The sequence below is a fragment of the Chrysemys picta genome, chromosome 6 (genome assembly GCF_011386835.1).
Source record: "Chrysemys picta bellii isolate R12L10 chromosome 6, ASM1138683v2, whole genome shotgun sequence".
NCBI classification, from domain to species: Eukaryota; Metazoa; Chordata; order Testudines; family Emydidae; genus Chrysemys; species Chrysemys picta.
The window spans coordinates 40162857-40184125 of NC_088796.1; the positions used below are offsets into that span (position 1 = coordinate 40162857).

At 43.1% G+C, this 21269-nt stretch overlaps 1 protein-coding gene across 5 annotated transcripts in view; it reads left to right on the plus strand.

The window, feature by feature from the left end:
• RNF180 (ring finger protein 180) overlaps positions 1-21269 on the plus strand; it is a 120983-nt gene that overhangs the window by 18258 nt on the left and 81456 nt on the right. For all 5 annotated transcript variants that reach the window (XM_005300976.4, XM_005300978.4, XM_065599034.1 and 2 more), the window contains exon 4: positions 279-1244. In XM_005300976.4, coding sequence (XP_005301033.2) covers positions 279-1244 — 966 coding nt within the window. The remainder of the gene's footprint in view (positions 1-278; positions 1245-21269) is intronic.

The following is a 21269-nucleotide window of genomic DNA, read 5'->3' on the forward strand; positions in this document are numbered from 1 at the left end:
TCTATCCACAACATTTTCTAGGAATATTTAAGAATATTTTTAAGCAGCTATATTTTGAAATGTGTTGTCTTTCTAGAGGTTTTGGTCCCGTCCCCCCATTTATAAAGGACAGTTTTCAAAGGTCTAGTTTGATTTATGTTTGGTTTTGTTTTTACTGTGCAGTCTGTTTTTTGTCTCACAAAACAAAAAGTGGACCCCTTTGTTGGAGGAAAAAATAATCTAGTGGTTACTTTCTTTTTTATTTACAATGAATTGATTGTTTTTTCTCTCATCTATAGGCAGAGTGGATGATTGGAAAACTGAACTGCCCATTCTGTGGGGCCCGTTTGGGAGGCTTTAACTTTGTCAGCAATACAAAATGTTCTTGTGGCCTGTTTGCAAATATACATCTCTGCAAGAGTCGGATTGATTATCAGCCAGCTTGTTCATTTAGATTAGCAAGATCATCAGTAAAACACACGTCACTTTGCAAAGTTCCATCTGGTTCTAATAACAAAATACAGCACAGCGTGACAGGTGGAATTTTGGGACCCAGAAATCAAGGGCTTTCATACAATGCCAAAAACACAAATGGTACTGGAAGATTAACAGAAGCACTTTGCCTAGAGGTGAGATCAACCAGCTTTGAGATGAACAATAAAAAACTGCACTTCAAAGTGTTTAATAAAAAAAAAAGTCCTTCAGCTTCATGGCCTGTGAATGAGAGATGCACTGTAAAAACTTGTCATAGAAAAACACACAGTTTGGATTTGAATATCAGAGAGAGACATGCCTTGTTGCCTAGTTTGTATGGAGTTTCCAGTAAGGGGCCTATTTACCACAGGCAAAATGAAACACAACCCATTTACCCAAGAGGTAGCTTGCAGTTAGAGTCCAGTAGATATAATAATTCCTTTCAGGGCCTGTATAATTCTGATACTGATGAGCTACCAAAAAAGTTTTCAGTTACTTCCTGCAATACATTAACCTGTAGAGAGACAGAATGTGACTGCAGTTTTGAAGCTTCTGATCAATGTTCTGGGGATGCCACTGCTGACCAACTGCCTTTCATGATGGACCTCTCTTCATCTGCTAGTGCTGTAGAAGAGGACATTGGACAGCAACACATCACATCTGTTGATCTTCTGCAGCCTGCCAATTTTTCCTTGGTTGCTGTCAATCAAAAGCTAAGCAAAAGAGAAAGAAACAAGTTGAAGAATTTGAGGAAAAAACAAAGAAAGCGAGAAAGGTGGCTTCAGAAGCAGGTGAGTGTGTGAAAAATGACCCACAGCTTTGCTTGTACAATTTGGTGTGTCAGTAAGAGAGGAGCTTTAAGAGAGTTTTTTATTTTAAATGTTGCCTTTTAGTGCATGTGAAAGATTAATAGTACTGTCCACAGCCAGGCATCATGAAAATAAAAGTTGTGGAACCTTCCTACATACTTGGTTTTTCCAGTTCAGTTTTTTCTCTACTGCAGCAATACTGCTTTTTGACTACAGAATCACATTTTCATGAATGGAGATTGCTAGTCTAGTCAGTTTCTGTCACATTTCTTGTAGTTTTATGATGTAGAAACAAATCTGCAGTAGTATTCTAATACCACAAAACTTACTTGATGTGACCAAAGCAAACTTGAACCCAGTTCTTATAAATTGCAAGCACTGACTCTCAGGATTTCCTGACTACAAAGTTAGCGTGACACACTTTTCACAAAAGTAATGACCAGACAGGTAAAATTTGTAAAAGCTGTGTCAGAAGACTTACATTTAACTATTACTTATAAAATGATTATGTATAACAATAGTAACAGATTATTTTCAATATAAGAGATAACAGCCTTTAAGAATTTTTAAAAATTGAAGGGGTCTGATTCTCTGCTCCCTTGCAGCTTTTGTGATATTTACCCATGTGCAAACGGGGAGTAAAATCCTACCATTGAGATCTGATAACATTTTACATTTGCTTTGCACAGGTGTGAGTGAAAGTCACAATGTGAAAGTCAGTAGAGAATTAGCCCCAAGAAGTTTGTTTTCCTATATAATCTTTACATTCTAACTATTTTTCCATTGAAAATATCTCACTGATGAATAAAGTATCCAGCTACACTAAACTCTTTCTGATTATTTTTTTTAATTATGTAATAGGAGTGTGACTGTAATTATAGTTTTCTATTTACTGAAACCATAAAAGGAAAGAACAGAATTAAAAGGTGAAACTATTTTTGTTTTACCAGGGATGGTCATGAGAGGTTTTACAAAATGACCAGGAACAGGTATTATAACAAACAACAAAGTTATTGCTAGGTCAGAGAAAATGAAGGAATGAGATTAATTATAATCTACTGTGTAATATAAATATTAATAGAATGTCCTCAGTATAAATTTCAGGAAGGATTCTAAAACTTCCAGCAGTAAAATAGCACATGCCTGGTAAGAGGTAAAAATAGGTATTATTCAGGTCAGAGATATAGTATCTACTCAAGAAATCACTGCTGTTTTTATGGGGATATGTAATTTTAACAATACTAGGTAGTGACACCATGCTACTATATTTCAGCTATGGAATGTAAAGCCACTGTAAACCCAGTATTTCAGGAGTTAATAATTGGTTTAAACTTCATAGTGCTTAAATTCGGTACACTATACATACACCATAATTTTACACTCAAAACAAACTATTTGAATAGGCTGTACTCTTTTAGTAGTAGATATCAAAATGTAATGTTAATTTTAGTAGTTTCAGATTTTTTTGTGTTGATTTTCTTTTAAGACAATACTATACTCTGGAGTGAAATTCACCTGTTTGCCAGAGGGCGAGCACAGGGCCAAAGCACCACTCAGGCCGTACTCGTGAGGACTTACATGGTATATAGACCTTGCATTAATCCTCTGCACAAAGTGTATTTCACCCTTAATATATATACTATTGTATAGGCATAATTTCATTGGATTAGGTCCATGAGTCATTTAGACCCATTACAATACACTGTAAATGGAGCCACTAGAATACCCCAAAAACTCATATTAAAATCAATGAATTGATTTCAGAATTGGTACAGTGGAAAAAATCAGTCTGGATAAATGACTATGCAGGTGCAGCTGCTGTATTTCTAAGTTAAATACAGTGTTCCAACTTGTATCTCTGATTGGCCTTCAGACAAATCACAAGATTTTGCACTGTCCCATGAAACCAATCATAGTGCAGCTGCAATTTTATATTTCTTTCAAGGAGAGAATTCTCATTGCCATTTTGTGACATTTTAAAATTTTTGTTTTGGCTTTAAAATACCTCTCTGAAATGAAGAAGGAAAAAAAAAAGCTTTTAAAACTTTGGGATTTTAAAAGCTAACTGAGGGAATTTGGATGCCCATTTTCTATTAATTTAAATGTAGGTTAGGTATCCAAATCCCTGAGGTAGCTTTGAAAATCTCAGCCTTAATTGCTATTGTGGAAGGAGTCCAAAATGGCAGCTACAAGGACATTTTATGTGTGGAATTTCACGGGTTCCAGAGTGCAAAACCACATAAGACCTACACAGCCACCACACTTTTTAAAAGTAATGTATGTTAAGTTTCTCTCTGTAATGTCTCCCCCACCTCCCGCACTTTGAGGGCTTGAAGAACGAGAAATACATTTACAAAATTATCTTTCCTTTTTTAACCCTCACCTCCCCAGTTCCTCTCTATTTATATATTTGATGCATCAGAGGATGTTGTTACACATGATAAACCTACTTATTGAATGTTCAAATTCAGAAGAAAGTATTTAGTGATATGTGTAAACAACATGTTTACTTTAACTGAGCAGGTATTGGTCATATGTTGTTATGTTTGTTTTTTACATGGCATTGGTTCTCAATGATAGCCAAAACTTGATTTAGTATTTTAAATTTAATCTTAATATTTTAACATTTTACAGTGTAATACAATGAAAACACCAGTTTTTATTTTTAAAGGATTATCTGTATTATGGAAGCCTGACTGAAACCTAGGTTATCACACCTCTCATCATAGGTGCCGACTCTGGGGCCGGAGCACCCATGGGAAAAAAATAGTGGGTGCTCAGCACTCACTGGCAGCCCCGCCGATCAGCCCCTCCCCAGCGCCTCCCGCCCACCAGTGATCAGCTATTCAGCAATGTGCAGGAGCGGCTGGAGGGCAGGGCCGGCTTTAAGTCGATTCACCCGATTCCCCGGAATCGGGCCCCGCGCCTAAGGGGGCCCCGCTCCGGGGATCTTCGGCGGCATGTCGGTGGCAGGGGGTCCGCTCCGGGGGTCTTCGGCGGCATTTTGGCGGCTGGGGGTCCTTCAGTGCCGCGGAAGCCCCAGAGCGGACCCCCCGCCGCGAAGTGCTGCTGAAGCCCCAGACTGCCGCCGGGTATTGGAATCGAGCCCCGCAGGTCATTAAGCTGGCCCTGCTGGAGGGAAAGGGGGAGGAGCAGGGGCAGGAAGAGGCTGAGCAAGGGTGGGGTGTGCTTGGGGGAGGGGATAGAACAGGGCAGGAAGAGCCGGAGCGGGGGCAGAATAGGGGCAGGAAGGGGTGGGGCAGAGCGGGGGTGGGAAGAGGCAGGTGGGGTTGGAGCCTTGGGGGAAGGGGTGGAGTGGGGGTGAGGCCTGGGGCGGAGCAGGGATCGAGCATCCCTGGGGACACCAGAAAGTCTGTGTCTCTGCATCTCATGGTGTGATAGTAGCCACAAAAATGGAAGCAGATTCAGTAAGCAGCAGGATAAATATTAATTGGGAGGCTATGTTCAGTATAATCTGGGAAAAAACTAATTTTGTAATGTCCTTGAATAAATTATTTGTTAGTTACCAGATGTAGGCCTTGCTGAAGCCACTGACATGGCTACAAGTATGAACAAAAGTAGACTGTAAACCAAAGTAGGCCTAGTTAGAGTAGTTTTCAGAGTAGCAGCCGTGTTAGTCTGTATCCGCAAAAAGAACAGTAGTACTTGTGGCACCTTAGAGACTAACAACTTTATTTGAGCATAAGCTTTCGTGGGCTACAGCCAACTTCTTTGGATGCATAGAATGGAACATATATTGAGGAGATATATATATACACACATACAGAGAGCATGAAAAGGTGGGAGTTGTCTTGCCAACTCTGAGAAGCCAATTAAGTAAGAGGAAAAAAAAACTTTTGAAGTGATAATCAAGATATCAAACTGTCTGTACTGGGCTAAGAAGTGTGAGAATACTTACATGGGGAGATAGATTCAATGTTTGTAATGGCTCAGCCATTCCCAGTCTCTATTTAAGCCTAAATTGATTGTATCTAATTTGCATATCAATTCAAGCTCAGCAGTTTCTCGTTGGAGTCTGCTTTTGAAGCTTTTTTGTTGCAAAATTGCCACCCGCAGGTCTGTCATTGAATGACCAGACAGGTTAAAGTGTTCTCCTACTGGTTTTTGAATGTTATGATTCCTGATGTCAGATTTGTGTCCATTAATTCTTTTGCGTAGAGACTGTCCGGTTTGGCCAATGTACATGGCAGAGGGGCATTGCTGGCACATGATGGCATATATCACATTGGTAGATGTGCAGGTGAACAAGCCCCTGATGGCATGGCTGATGTGATTAGGTCCTATGATGATGTCACTTGAATAGATATGTGGGCAGAGTTGGCATTGGGCTTTGTTGCAAGAATAGGTTCCTGGGTCAGTGTTTTTGTTCAGTGATGTGTGGTTGCTGGTGAGTATTTGCTTCAGATTGGGGGGTTGTCTGTAAGCGAGGACAGGTCTGTCTCCCAAGATCTGTGAGAGTGAGGGATCATCTTTCAGGATAGGTTGTAGATCTTTGATGATGCGCTGGAGAGGTTAGAGTAGTAACAGTAGCTGACCAAGCAAACATATTTCTGAGAGGATGTCGCAAGAATACACAGACCTCTCGTAAAGATAAGGCTGGGATGTCAGGATAATGGATGAGGATGTTTTGGTCAAATTATAGATACATGGTATAAGGATGGTAACTAATATGGAATGTAATATGTAACTTGTTTGTATCAATGTATAAAAGGAGAGTAGAAGAAGAGGCATCTTTGTATTGGTTAGGGGACATTACGTTGAATGAGCTGATACCTTGTCACACTACATGCATTAGTGTGCTTATAACCAGTGAACCGTGGTACTGATACCGTGCTTTGTTGACAATAAACTTGTCCGAGTCTTCGCCACTGAACCGAGCCTGTGGTCTTTCTGTATGATTAACATCAAAGTCTGCTGAAGCTGCAAGCTGTGCTAATGCGGATAACACTGGAGCTCCAGGAATAGCACAGGAGCTACACAGAGATACAAGAATAACACCAGAAAACAAATTGTTTAGTTTTATATGTACTATAAGGCTAATTTTCTTATTTAAGCTGAAGCACCTTTTATGTGAGTTTAGAAGGAGAGGGCATTTAAAATGAATACTCTAGATACTCAGGATGAAATTCTGGCCCCATTGAAGTCAATGGCAAAACTCCAGTTGACTTCAGTGGAGCCAGGATTTTAACCTGAGTACTCTAGTTTTCTCGACAGATACAAGCAATATTCACTTCTGTGTTTTAACATAACAGTTTTGCGAAAGTGATGCCTAGTTTTAGTTTTTAACTTATAATAATAGAGTTTACCAGCTGGGTCTTCATATCTTTGATGTGAATATGAAAGAAGAGTGATGGAATCATTTTGTTTCAAAAAGAGTGGGAATTATTATTGAAATCTGATCACTAACATTGCTGAGGATATTTCTTTTCAGTAGCTTGTCTGTAGATACTGTTATTCCACTGAAATCTCTTATCTCAAAAATGCCTCACTTGAACACCCTCACATTTGGGCAAGAATCTTCTACTGCCACCGGTTAAACAATCAAAACTTGAAATGGAAATTGCTATTTTTTTAGAGATTTTAGAAGGGGACAAGATTGGGCTAAAAAAGGAATGCAAATCTGGTTCTTTAATTGGAGAAGCTATTATCTATCCATAAGTCTATTTTTTCATTCATTTATCATTAGAATGGATGATATTTTTTGGCTGAAACAAAATTTTTTTTGACATTTTCCAAATGAAACATTTTAATTTGAAATGACTTGACTTTTCTAAATTGACTTTGATTTCATTAAAGTAACTCATTAAAATAACTCAGATAAAAAGAAATGTTTCATTTCAAATTGTAAACAATGTTTCATTCAACCCCAAATGAAATATTTTAGACTTTTGGAATGGCCACCGAACCAAAAATATCTGCACAGCTCTGGCTATAATAACATAGAGAGATTTTAAGGTATATCTGCTGAGTGGGAAAACTAAAAATTAGAGTTCAATCTTAGTTCTGTATTTTCTGACTTCAGAGTACTTGATTTCTCAACCTTAAAGTTGCATTAAGGCTAGTCTTATGTATGGAATATTTAAATGATCATTTATAAAATGTGCTTTTCAGGCTCTCTAAGCACACGTGGCAAGGTGTGCAGTCATCACACCCCCATAAGAGTATGGACTCAGAAGTGCAAACCATACTTACAGAAATACATGACCTAGTCCGACGTGTCACAAAAGAAGAAAATCCTTCCTCCTTACCACCAGACCTCTTTCCAAGCCCCCCCGCCACACACACACACACACTCCTCCAGTTAATCTGCGAACCCGACCCTTCTTCCTAGGCTTCCTTCACTGACCCTACCATGTCACCCCACTTTGCACCATCCTACTTAGGACCAGAGGATGTGGGTAGTGCCACAAGTGGACTTGTGTTTTGAACAATGAATTGTTCTGTGGTGTCTCAGTGCCATGATTTTCAGCTTGCTTGTCACCACATACTTAGCAATCAGATGATAAAAATTCACAAAAATGAAAGTGCATAAGCTTATAGGGGGTTGATTGAAAGAGGTTAGATCAGGAACATCTCACTGCAGTGCTCATTGTGGGAGTTTCTGTGTAGGACTTTTTCCTGATGTGAGGTGAATTTATCCTAATCCTTCTCTATACAAGTGTATTGTGTATTTCATTTTTATTTATTTTTAATTAAACCTTTTCCTCCCACTATCAGCTTGAGAGAGAGAGGGGGGATATATTTTCAGACTTTGGACAAATTCATCTGTAAATGCAGAGATTTATTCTCTGGGTTTAGCCCATTGAAGGCAAGTGAATTTTTCCTGTGGTACACTGTGTCAGTCCCTGTGGAGCCATCCCCACTGCAGCCGCTGGCCCCAGCACCTCGCCCGTCTGATCTGCGCCACACTCAGCCCCCACCTTCCAGTCCATCCTGCCCAGGTGCAGTGTCACTCCTCATTCCGGAGGGGGACACGGGTTGCTGAAAGTGGGGCAAGGCTGGGTAGGCCTCCAGGAGAGAGCCCTGGTGCAGGAGCCAGCCCCACAGCTGTTGTGAGAAGCAGCAGTGCTGGCTGCCCTACTGCTCAGTGTGCCCGCTCAGGTTTAACCCTGTGGCTGCAGGGTCAGACCTGAACGGTGCTGACACCCTTCTTCCCCCTACCCCACCCTGAATACAGGGATGACAATGCCACTCACTCAGTTTTGGTCTTATGACAGAGGGACTGCAGGGCCAAACCTGAGTGGTACGTAATGTGCATACAGCTTGTAGTTACCACTGCCAGCTATTGTGGTAAGCCAGACTATATCAATACATTTGGTGTGTTAGAATGAGGTATATGTTACAGTGTTTATAATTGTGTTAAAACTCATCAGCCTTAAATCATGAGTAGTCTGTATAGAGAGTTCTATAGAGGACTGCATAGAATGAGGACTGCATAGAATGAGATGTAATGGCTAAATTGTGTTTTTTAACAGCAGGGGGCACCAAACTTCCTCTAACTACAAGATGATGGAAAACTGTTAACTTCCATCAAAGAACAGCATACAGTATAGTTCAGGAAACAGGTTTGGTACAGTACTGTATATTGTTAGAAAGGTAATAAGAGTACAACAGTTACAGTGTTTATTTCTAACAATCCTACATTTTAAGAATAACAGTGGTGCTTCTTACTGTTACTATAGCCAATAATCTGCCAGCATTTCTATTATAAGATGTCTTTATTAAGGATCTTGTTATATATGTACTTATACCGAAAGTGTGCCCCGGCCTGAAACTTATGATAAAATGTCTAAAAGAGCTCATCCAGGGAACTGTCTTTTTGCCTTTCTTTAAATTTGATTTTATTTGGTTTTACAATTGTTTAGTTACAGAAAGAATATGTGGTTTGTTTAGAATTTACAGCATCTCATTGGAAAGGGTCATTGAAACTCAGGTCAAGGAAATGTGTTGGGCTCTTGGCTTTAATTTATAACTTGACAACTGATATGTGTTTTTGTATCTCTTCAATAATATATTGAAGCTAAAAAGTGTCTGTCTTACAAAGATACATGTTGATCAATTTTTAAAAGGTTAGTTTTTATTATGCTACTAATGTTAATTTAAACTCAGATTAAACAGGTAGATAAGAAATTATGACAGCTTTTAAAATGCAAACCTTGGCAAGATGGTTTTGTGATTAAGATGCTGGACTGGGACTCAGGATGACAATCTAAAAATTTGGTCATTTTGGATGAACCAGAATCACCTCTTCTGATGGGTATTGAAAGAGTCTTGGTATCGGACTCCCGTTTCTTGCTGGTATTGAACCATTCCCTGACACAGACATGCTTTCTGGTGCCCACTCAAATGGGTAGACTCCCTGTCCCAAATTCATGATCATCTGCCCTATCTCTCCCTATGATGAGAGAGCTTCTCTGACTGCCAGATTTCTGTTCAGGATTCACTCAATTACCAATCCAGAGCTGCCTCTCCCAACACCTTCTCCATAAAGGAATCCTCAAGGCACAGGCCACCCCTTGCTCCTCCTGGTCTGAGCATTCATGGGTGCCCCCTGCCTTCCCATGTGAACCTCCCCACTGATCATTCTGGGTCGCATAGGCTATCTGTAGGGAACAGTTCTCCTGAGCTCCTAGCTACACTCATAAAGAGCATCAGAGGCAACAGATCTCTCCCATCCAGATCTCTCCCATTGGTCATCTCCTCAAAAGGAGTCTTTTGAGGATCAGTGGATAGATGTAGCTTTTTATCAGCCCCTGCCACTAATGTCTCTTTCTCCTCACCTGATGATGCGGTGATGCCACCATCCCACTCAGACATGCATGATTTTAAGCAATCTTGGGATCTCATGATATTGCAGATTCTCTCCAGATCCTGTTGGAAGAGATTAATAAGTTTCAGCATAAACTGATTAACATCCTTCGTACTGCCTCCATTGGTAAGATAACTCTGCCTACAAACAAGGTTCTGCTTGAACTTGCAAAGACAGTTTGACAGAGTCCAACTACCATACCCTCTACTGCAAGAGAGCTGATAAAAACTACTGTGTTCCCCTTAACGGATCAGAGTCCCTGTATTTAACCTCATGCTCTTAGGTAGTTAATGCAGTCAATGAATGTAATGAGCAACACCACTTTAAGATTCACCTCTCATGATAAGGACCAAAAGAGGTTAGATTTGTTTGGCCATAAAAGTAATTATTCTGTTTCACTACAATTTAGAACCACCAAGTAACAACTCCTGATGACAAAATACAACTACACCAACTATGGGAAGTTCAGTGCCTTTATTGACCCATCTGCCACAAGAACAACGAGAGCAATTTCAGGCTATCATCAATGCAGGCCAGTTGTTAGTGAGGACATCTCTTCCAGCATCCCTGGAAGCAGCTTACATTGCAGCATGCTCAGTATCAACAGCAATTGTTATGTGCTGTTTCTTGACATCAGTCACTGCGGATCCTGAGAGAGTCCACAATACTGTTGGGGATCTCTCCTTTGACAAATCCAAACTATTCAATGAATCCACTGATGAGTCCTTGCACTCTTAAAAAAGATTCCAGGACTTCTCTCCAATCTCTTGGAATTTGCATGCCTGCAAATAAGACTAAATTTAGCAAGTGACAAACAGCACAGATGTCTCACCCCATTCACTTCCCAGTTGCCATGACCAACATGTCTTGGGCCTGGGCCCATAGGATTCATGGGAGCAGCCACACTCCAGCCCTCCACCTGGCAGCCTATTGACAATTGCTTACCTGGGACCTACAAAGCCCAGCCCCAGGGTGAGGTCTGCCCTTGATATCCAATTGACAGAGTCCCAGAGCAGCAGATTGGCTGCTGGCTATACTTAAGCCAGCAGCAAAAACAGGAAGCTGTCCAGACAACTGGGATCCACCCTGCTCTGGACTGTGCTTTGTGCATCCAGCTCCTGCAGCTTGATTTCCTGGCATCCCGACTAAGCATGAATCCTGGCATATGACTTGTGGTTCTGATCTCCACTTTCTCCTACTTCAGACCTCCCGGTATCCTGATCAAGCCGGTTCTTGACTGCCGTCTCATGATTCTGGACTCTGGCTATGACTACTAGGTCTGGCCACCCGCGACTGCAACCCAGTGACAGCTTTTTAGGACCACAGTAACTCTGCAGGGCTGAGCCTGGTGTAAGAAGGACGGACCCAGCAGCACCACTGTGGCCATCAGAAACTTCAGACTCCCAAATGGGCCCTCCGCCTCCAGGTGGATAATCAAGCACTGCAAGCCCAAGTTATGCAGCTGACCTCGGACAACCAGCAGCTGGAGGAGAAAATGAGGCAGTTCGGTGTTGAGAATACTGTGCTGCAAACACAGCCTGCAGCATCTTGCCCAAATAGTTCAAAGGAAACTGCGAGCAGTTCTGGGTTTCATGAACCAATGTCACTTTCTGTTTCTCATGTGTCCCCAAAGTGGCCTTGGTACTCAGCCTGACTACAGGAGATGCATTCAACTGGGCCTCCTTCTTGCTGGAAGGCCGTAGCTCAGCACTGTTGAACTGTGATGCCTTTCTTCAGTCAAAGTCAGCCATCTTCGATGACCCGCACCGAGCTTGAATGGCCAAGGCTGCCCTAAGGGGACTCCAGCAGGGGCAAGCCACAGTGGCCTCCTGCCGCATGCCTCTGCTGCCTCACAGCAGATACAGAGTGGAACCAAGAAGTGCAGGTGTACCTGTTCGGATGGGACTTTCAGGAAGAAATCAAAGATGAACTGGCCTGCATAGAGAGTCCTACAGGCCTAGACACCTTTGTGGACCTTACCATCCGCATAGATAATCAGATGCAAGAATAAAGGGAGTTAGCCAGGAGCACTTTCAAAATCAAGTGCTCCCCCTTTGGACTCCCCACCACCCCCAGCAACAAAAGTTTTAGCAGTTTAGCTGTTCAACAACGTCAGTGGAGAATAGTTGTCTTCCCCTGTCTTGATGATTGATTTCTCAAGGCCCCCTTTTACAGCAAAGTTCACATTGCAGTGAGAAAGGCCATAACTCTATTTGACATGCTGGGACTTCAACTTAACAGAAAAAAGTCCACTTTGCACCAGTCCAATGTATAGTTTATCGGAGCTGTCACAGACTCCACAATATTCAGGGCTTACTTACCAATGGACTGGTTTATAACACTAACAGACCTCATTTCTCAGGTTGAAATGAGTCCTCAGACAACAGCCAGAATGTATTTGCCACTCCTGGGCCATCTGGCACTTTGACATTACACACCAGGCTACACCTTCATCTCTTGCAGGTTTGGCTGAGGACTGTTTACACCCCCAGTAAATACCGTCATGGCAAATTAGTATTGATTCTTCAGAAGGATCTAGGTTCCCTCAATTGGTGAAAGAACCCAGTCAAAGTATGTTCCAGACTTCCCTTCACTCCCCCATCTCCCTCTGTGACAAATGACCGATGTGTCTCTTGTTGGATGGGGAGCTTATCATCACAGTCAAATTGTCCAATCAATAATCCATTCCTCACATCAATTTACTGGAACTCAGAGCAGTCAGATAGGTTTGCAAACACTTCCTACCTGTGATCAAAGGCTGATCTGTAAGAATATTGACAGACAACAGAGCCCCCATATACTATATAAATTGCCAGGGAAGAGCAAGATCAGTTTTTTGCTCAATATTAGAAAATAATCAACTGGAAAGATGTACCCGCAAAAGTGGAAGAGGTTCCATCACTGGTGTTTTGAACAGCACCTTCTGAATTTGAAGAACTCTGGGCTGTCTCTGAGTTCTGTTAGGGTTCATCCAGCAGCAATTACAGCTTTCTACTCCATAGTCAAAGGGCTCTCAGTCTTCGTGCACCCTACCACCTCTCAATTTATTAAAGGATTATCAAACCCTTTCCCCCATGCTAGACAGCCTTAGTCTGGCATGGGATTTAAATTTGGTCCTTAATTCCCTGATGAGGCCTCCCTTCAAACCACTGGCTAAGTGTATCCCCTTCTACATCTCTCCATGAAAATTGCATTCTTAGAGCCTATTACCTCAGCTAGGAGACTTGGAGAATCAGGAGCTTTAATGGCTGACCCTCCCTACACCACCTTTTATAATGAAAAGGTATCTTTCTGGACATAGCCCCGCTTTTTACCTACGGTCACCTCAGACTTCCACATTAACCAGGTCACTAAGCTTCCAGTTTGTACCAGAAACATCTCCAAATTAGAGAGGAAGCTGCTTGTCATACCCTAGATGTCAGAAGAGTTTTAGCCTTTTATTTAGAAAGGACGCAACCTTTTAGGGCCTCCCCCAGACAGTTCGTCTCTTTCACATATAGAGTTAGAGGGTAGCATTTTGGTATATTTTATACACTCTTGTTTAAAAGTCAAACATGGACCCGGGAAAATTCCTTTTTTCAAACATTGTTTGGAATTAGGTCATGATATAAAATTTGGCAAAATGTTTACATACCACACTTCTAATCTTATGAGGGGCTGAGCATCCTCAACTCCTATTGAAGTAAATAGGAGTTGGGCACTTGGCATTTCATAGGAGTGGGCTTCAAAAGAAACAGCTTGATTTTAAACAAGGACTTGCTAAACTTTAAGAGCACACATTTTTGATCAGTAATAGTTTTCTTTTTGGCTCTGGGAGTAGTTCTTTTTTCTGTGACCCTTTTTAATTTAGGAGGCACTGCATGCTTCTTGCATATAGAACAGAGTTGTTATAAGTGGAGAAAAGCGCTCAACAGATGGTAAAAAGAAAATCTGCAATACTAAATGAATTTTGTAGAAAGAGTTTTTGCAGAAGGCCTTATAATTTGATTGTGTGCCAACAAATGAATGTGACTGTTCTCAGTAGTATATAATTTATGAGAAATCATTTTGAATAATTTTTCATTGTTTTGAGGCTTGGTTTTCAGATCTGGGCTCTGTTTTTGTTGGCATAATTTTGTACACTCAATTCATGCATACTTTCTCCAAGCAAGTCACTGCAGATGCACAAGTGTGCGTGCATAACAAAATTCCATCCACAAAAATGGAGGCATGGCTTGAAATCCATGAGGTAACGGGAACATATCAATACTGAGATAATGTGTCTTTGAATAAATACATGTGTAGCTTCTTTGTATCTCTTGCTTTTTTGTTTTTTTGTTTTTTTGATGTGATGATTTTGAAGTTAAACTGCATTATTCTCCAGAGTTACTGTTTCAAATACTGGGCCAAATGAACCCCTGGTGTAATTCCAATGATAGGCTTTGTTTTATTTCTTATGTATATATTTTTAGTAGTTGTGCAGGTGTCTCGCCATTAGAGCAGGAGCTCTGAGAGGTATTTTGTGTAGTGTATGCTCACCTTTTGGGGGGGTTGCATTGTGTGCTCCTCTTTGTGGCAGGCCACATTTGCTGTCGCAATGGCCCTGTTTCCTTGCTGCCCCTTTCTGGGATAGTTTAGCATTGCTAACTCGCTGCTGCTCTTGTCATCAGAATAGCAGAAATACTGCAGTTGTGCTCAGCACTGCACAGGTTGGGTGGAAGACTCCATTATCTGCCACCTTTCCCATCATTGCAGAGCCTGAGAGCTTGCTGGACATAAATGAGGCAAGGAAGAAATTAAGATTTTTTGGGGCCTGACCAAAGTTCTTTGATATTAGCATATATTTCATTGATGGCAGTCAGCTTTGAAGTCAGGCAGTTTATGAGTGACATATTTGCTGACCCATCGCTGTGTGTCCAAAATAGTGTTGATGAAGAGTTTAGGATAGTGGCTCTCAACATTTCCAGACTACTGTACCCCTTTCAGGAGTCTGATTTGTCTTGTGTACCCCAGGTTTCACCTCATTTAAAAACTACTTGCTTACAAACTTAGACATAAAAATACAAAGTGTCACAGCACACTATTACTGACAAATTGCTTACTTTCTCATTTTTACCATATAAACCTCTACCCCGATATAATGCGACCCGATATAACACGAATTCGGATATAACGCAGTAAAGCAGCGGTTCCAGGGGGACGGGGCTGCGCGCTCTGGCGGATCAAAGCAAGTTCAGTATAACGCAGTTTCACCTATAACGCGGTAAGATTTTTTGGCTCCCGAGGACAGCGTTATATAGGGGTAGAGGTGTAATTATAAAATAAATCAATTGGAATATAAATATTATACTTACACATCAGTGTATCGTTTATAGAGCAGTATAAACAAGTCATTGTATGAAATTTTAGGTTGTACTGACTTTGCTAGTGCTTTTTATATAGCCTGTTGTAAAACTAGGCAAACATCTAGATGAGTTGATGTACCCCCTGGGTATTTTATGTTTTTAAGCAGCAAATAAGCAACTAATGTATTTTAGAGTTTTAATACTTTTTAGTAACATGGTAGGTACTGAATAAATGTAATGGAGGCCTTCAGAGCTAAAATCTGGACTGCATAGAAGTGTAATAGAGAGCAGGAACTCAGTAGCAATACTGCATGAACATGAAGGAAGTCCTTAGAAAATTTGTTGAGATCTTTAATTGTTGGAGTGGCCAAGAGATACCTTTCTCCCTAGTGAAAAACAATTTTGTTTTATGTTTGAGAGAGCCAAGTTGAGCTTAGAATGCCCACACCGCACATTCAGTGGGGTGGGGAACGTTATCTGGCTTGCCAGGGAAATGGGTATACCTCCTAAAGGGGTAGAGAAGCACAGAGGTTGCTGCACACACTGCGAGTCAGTGTGGGGATGCTCACTCATCCCCCAGGTGACCAGAAAAGAGGGGAGATTATATAGGTGCAAGCTGGGCGGGAGAAGCCCTCTTTCACCCAGACCAAGCGGAGCAGCAGTATGGATTGGTCCTGCTTTGAGCAGGGGGTTGGACTAGATGACCTCCTGAGGTCCCTTCCAACCCTGATATTCTAGGATTCTATGGAGTAGCAAGCACTCTGGCTCTGCAGTGTGCATGGTGCCGCGTGGGAATAGGACATTGAGAGTGGGGAAAGGGGATGGAATTCCCCCCTCCAGACCACAGAGGGCGAAGCGGGTGGGAACAGCAGGGGAAGATGAGTCAGTTAGTGAAAGAGCTCGGAGCTGTATCAAATCAGCGGGGAGGGGGAAAGGACCCCAACCCACCCATGGCTGCTGTAGCAGGCAGGCTGTGGGAGTAGGTGAGCGGGATTGGGTTTCAGGCTTTGCTTCAAGCCAGAGCAGGTAGGCAAGAGCGAGGGGTACGATGACTTCCCCCTTCCAGCTAGGCATAGCAGGAGTGCTAGAATAGGGAGGGGAGGGATTTTCAAACCCAGCACAGGATGACCGGAGTGGGGCTAGAGAGGCCATGGGGGGACCAAGTGGTGGGATCCTCACCACTTGGGCTGGACTGGGGTTGGAGGATCTCAGGCTGGTCTGTCGGTTTATCAAAGGGAGTCTCCTTCAGGAGAAACAAACACCCCTGTGGGTGAGCTGACTGTGTTTGCAGGTGGGACAGGCACCAGAGAATTGATTCAGGTGGTCCAGGCAGTTGCTTTTCAGATTGTTTCCACAGCACTGCAGGGCTTGCAGGGTGTAGTGGGTTGTTCAAGAGCCAGGACATTTGGTTCAACAAATTGCAGGAGAGGAGGGTGCTACGGCTGGCAGAGGCAAGTGTGATCAGCACCAGATAGAGCTTGCTGGGGCAGGGTGTGCAGGTGAGCCCTTGCCACCCAATGCGGCAATGGGTGTCTGTAGGGGGGACCTCGGTGGGGTTCAGGGATCTGGCTCACTTTTCCCCTTGGGGGACTTACATGGGGAAGGGGAGGTTGGACCTAGTAGGGAAATAAATAGACTTGGGGGAGGATCGGGAATCTTTGGTGCTGTATCAGAGATGTCTGGGGTACACACACCTTTTGTAGATCCTAATGGTATTACACAGCTGCTGCAAGCTAACCTGCAGTTATTTCAGCAGCTGGGAGCACACATGGGTGTGGGATCGGGAAGGGGTAGTAATGGAAGCCCAGCATGGTCCTGAGTTTGGGAAATAGGCGATAGGTGGCGTTGACCCCTTGCCAGGGGATGGGAGCCCCTAATGGTGGGAGTTTTCTGGGCATCTTTCGAATCACACATTAACAGAGACTGTAAATTTGTGCGATAGAATTGCTGCCCCAAGGGTTGCGGGGGAGGGGGACGGCGACAAAAAGGCCCTGAGGGTGCTCTAACAGTCAGTTGTGAGGATGATAGGGTTGCTGACCTAATGGGAGTTCACCTGGCCAGTAGCACTAGGGATAGAATTTTGAGAGGTGACTATGTAGACATATTGTCTTTGTTGCACAGGGAAGTGCTGACAGACAGTAAGCCAGGACAGAGCAAGCAGGGCAATGAAAAATCCAAGCAGCCAAGGGTAGCTAGAGCATGGGAAAATTGAGAGGCTGCCTTCCTGATCTATACAGGAGTTATTGCAGAGGCTTACCCAGACAGAAGCCCAGCATTGTTTAAATATATGGTTATAATCAGATGGTTGGGGCATGTCTTGGTTTAATTATGATTAACAGTTTAGACTGAGGGCGACAACACAAACTGGGATCCGGTGGGACATACCACATCATACTCTGGGGTTGGAATGGAATGGATAACACCATAGCAAGCCCAGCAGAGGCCTGAGGCATGTAATGACATTTGCTAGGCATGGTTGTTTTCATAGCATCTGCAAATTCAGGCATGTTTGCAAAACGTGCTTTGGGGCTCATATAGCCTGTTTTTGACAGAGCAATAAGGGAAGATCGTAGTGGGGGAATGGGCTGGGGGATAGGTCAGGTGCTACCCACAGGCCCATGGGGGCATTAGCAGAGTATGGGGGACAAAACATAGGGAGGCGTGGGGGGTGAGCTGAAAGCAGTGAGTTCAACAAGGGCACCATCCACAGTTAAGACGGAGATGTTAAGGGTGCTCCTTTGGAATTACCCTAACAAAGTAGGTGGGGCATATTTGTGGGATGGGTTTATTGTGTGATTTAACATCCTCTATATGGGGAAAAGGAAGTCATGTGATGTCTAAAAATTTGAAGTCCTTGGTGGGGATGTGCCATATTGTAAAGAAAAAGATTACACAGGAATTAAATGAGAATAGTGTAGCAAGTATCAGGGGGTAGCCGTGTTAGTCTGCATCTACAAAAACAACAAGGAGTCTGGTGGCATCTTAAAGACTAACAGATTTATTTGGGCATAAGCTTTCATGGGTAAAAACCTGCATCCGAAGAAGTGAGGTTTTTACTCACGAAAGCTTATGCCCAAATAAATCTGTTAGTCTTTAAGGTGCCGCCAGACTCCTTGTTGTTAGTGTAGCAAGGCCATTCAATTAATTATGTATACAGAACTTATGGATTTGTCCCCCTAGGGTTGGTCCCTAAGAAGACTCCAGGTGAATATCGATTCATTCATTGCCCGTCATACCCACAGGGTAGCTCAGTTAACAGTGGAATAGATCCAGCTTTGTGTTCTATGGGCTATACCTCTATTGATGAGGTCGTGCACATGGTTAGGTCTTGAGGCCCAGGGGCAATGATGGCTGTGTGTGATATCAATTATGCTTTTTAACTGCTGCCAGTGCATCCATCAGACTTCAATCTTTTGGGTTTCTCTTTTAAGGAACAATTTTTATTTTCCTAAAGCTATGCCCCCCATGGGATGTGCAATATCCTGTTTGGCATTAGAAAAATATAGTACATTGCTACACTGAACAAAAAATGGTCTAAAGTGTACTATTTGCTGTACATTTTTTAGACTATATTTTGTTCACAAGCAGGGCGAAGTTGGACAAGTATGTTAATCTGTTGGACACCTTTCAGGCCTTTGCTAAAAAATTGGGGGTTATTCCTATCAGAGTTAAAACCAGAGTGACCTTCCACTACACTGACCTACCTGTGAAACGAGTTAGATAAAGGCTGCCATATTGCGGCTCCCTCAGGATAAGCTTCAAGAGCTACTGAGCTTGCTTAGGAGAGGTATAGGGGGCCCAGAAAGTTACACTTGGTGAGCTGCAATCTATTAATGTGCACCTTAACTTTGCCTGCCGGGTGGTGGCCCAGAGCAGACATTCTGTGCCTGGCTGGCAGTGGCCACTACAGGCATAGCAAGACCTCACCGTTTTATGAGAATTACTAGAGAGAGGAAAGAGGATTTGGAGGTGTGAAAACAGTTTCTGAGCCATTTTAATGGTGTGTTGTTATGGAGAGAGGAATGGTTATTGGAGGTTGATTTAAAATCAGCTTGGGTGCTTTGGGAGCTATGCGTTTTGGGGTATTTTACCAAGGCAGTTGGTGTACCCAGCAATGACCCTCCACCTGAATGCAAAAAGAGATAGTGCAGGGCATGATGTTTCTGGATTTTTTTCCCATTTTGGTTGCAGTGGTTACTTGGGGGAACAGAGTTTGCTAATAAAGAGTGTGTTTCTGGTGTGACAACATGGTGGTGGTATGTTGTTAATCGTCAGTCCTCTAGATCACACAGGGGCATGAGGTTGGTAAGGGCTACAGTGTTTCAGCCTTAATATCTGTTCCTCTTCCAAGGATGTGCTTGAGGTTGATAAGAGCATAGCAGACGCATTGATTCGTTTGCAGATGGACAGATTTCGGGAGGTGGTACCAGGAGCCAGCAAGGAATCTGAGTGGATGCTGCTAGCACTATGTAACCTTGGCGTATGATCATCATCAGTGTAGCAGTGTTAGTGCAGAGGTTGGTGACTCTGCAAGTCTTGCAGCACTATGAGAGAAGTTTTAATAATTTTGTGCAATTTCAGGATCTGGAAGCCTGGTCACCTATGTGGCCTCTGTGTGGCCCGTTACAGAGGAACATGTGCTCCAGTACATAGTTAAGAATGCCAGTCTTTGGGTTGCTAACGACACCATCTCCAGTTGCCTATCAACCCTTATGTTTGTCAGCAGACTGAACAGTTACCAAGTTCCTTGCAGCGGTTTCTTAGTTTGAAGGTTTCTAGTGGGGTGGTCACAAAGCACTGGCACCAGGGAGGATACATGTCGTCCCATCATAGTTGATATGCTTAGGGTTCTGTGTTGATCCTGGAGAACGTACGTTGTTGTGGACAGGAGGTGGTGCTGTTCAGGGTAGCATTTCTGGACTAGCATGTTTTAGAGCTTTTAGGATCAACGAGTTAGTACCTGGGTCCTATAGGGATTCTTCTGGAAGGGCCTTGGAAGGAGAGAGAGACACTGGGAGGGGCAAACGGTTATATTAAACTTGCAGAAGTCAAATACAGATCAAGGAGGCCAGGGTGAATCCATTATCTTACAGGCAGGGTGGTGAGCCCTGTGGAGACTTTGAGGGCATACGTGGCGATAAGACTGGGAAGGGATGGGCCCCTCTTTATGCACTGTGACAGGAGGGCCCTCACATACCAGTTTGTTATGGGTTGTGGCTCCCAACCCAAGAATTTGGTTCCCACCCATTCAGGATTGGGGCAGAAATAGCAGTAGCTCAGCTGAGTATGGGGGTTAGAGCAATTCAGGCAATTGGGCCTTGGCATTCAGAAGCATACAGAATGTACGTGAGAGCCGAGGTGGGAAATCAGGGTTAATTTTCTGTTGTGTTTTCATTCCAGAGGCAGGAAGACGGGCCAGGCAGGCAGTGGTGTGGTTCTGCAGACACAGTATTACTGAGCCCACAGGTGGGCTTCCAGGTTGTCAGAGGGTTTGCAGGTGGGGCTCAGTGATGAAGCAGTTCTGAGCTGGCGTGGAAGGAGGGGCATGTTATGGGACCAGCTGATGCCTCTTCTTTATACTGTGGGAGCCCATGAGTGGGCAACAGATATAATTGTGATGCCCCTAGGAGAAAATGATCTGGGAACATGTAAAGGGGTAGCCTTAATGCTTAATGCTAAGAGGGACTTGGGGCAGACGTTGGAACGTTTCCTGGGAGTAAAAATTGGTTGGACATGCTGCAATGCAGGGTGTGACTGGGAGCTGTGAAGCCCCCTCGGGACTACAAGGCTAGGAGGTGTGTGAATAGGGAGGTGGCCAAATTCATGGGAGTCATAGTGTGTTAGTAATTTCAC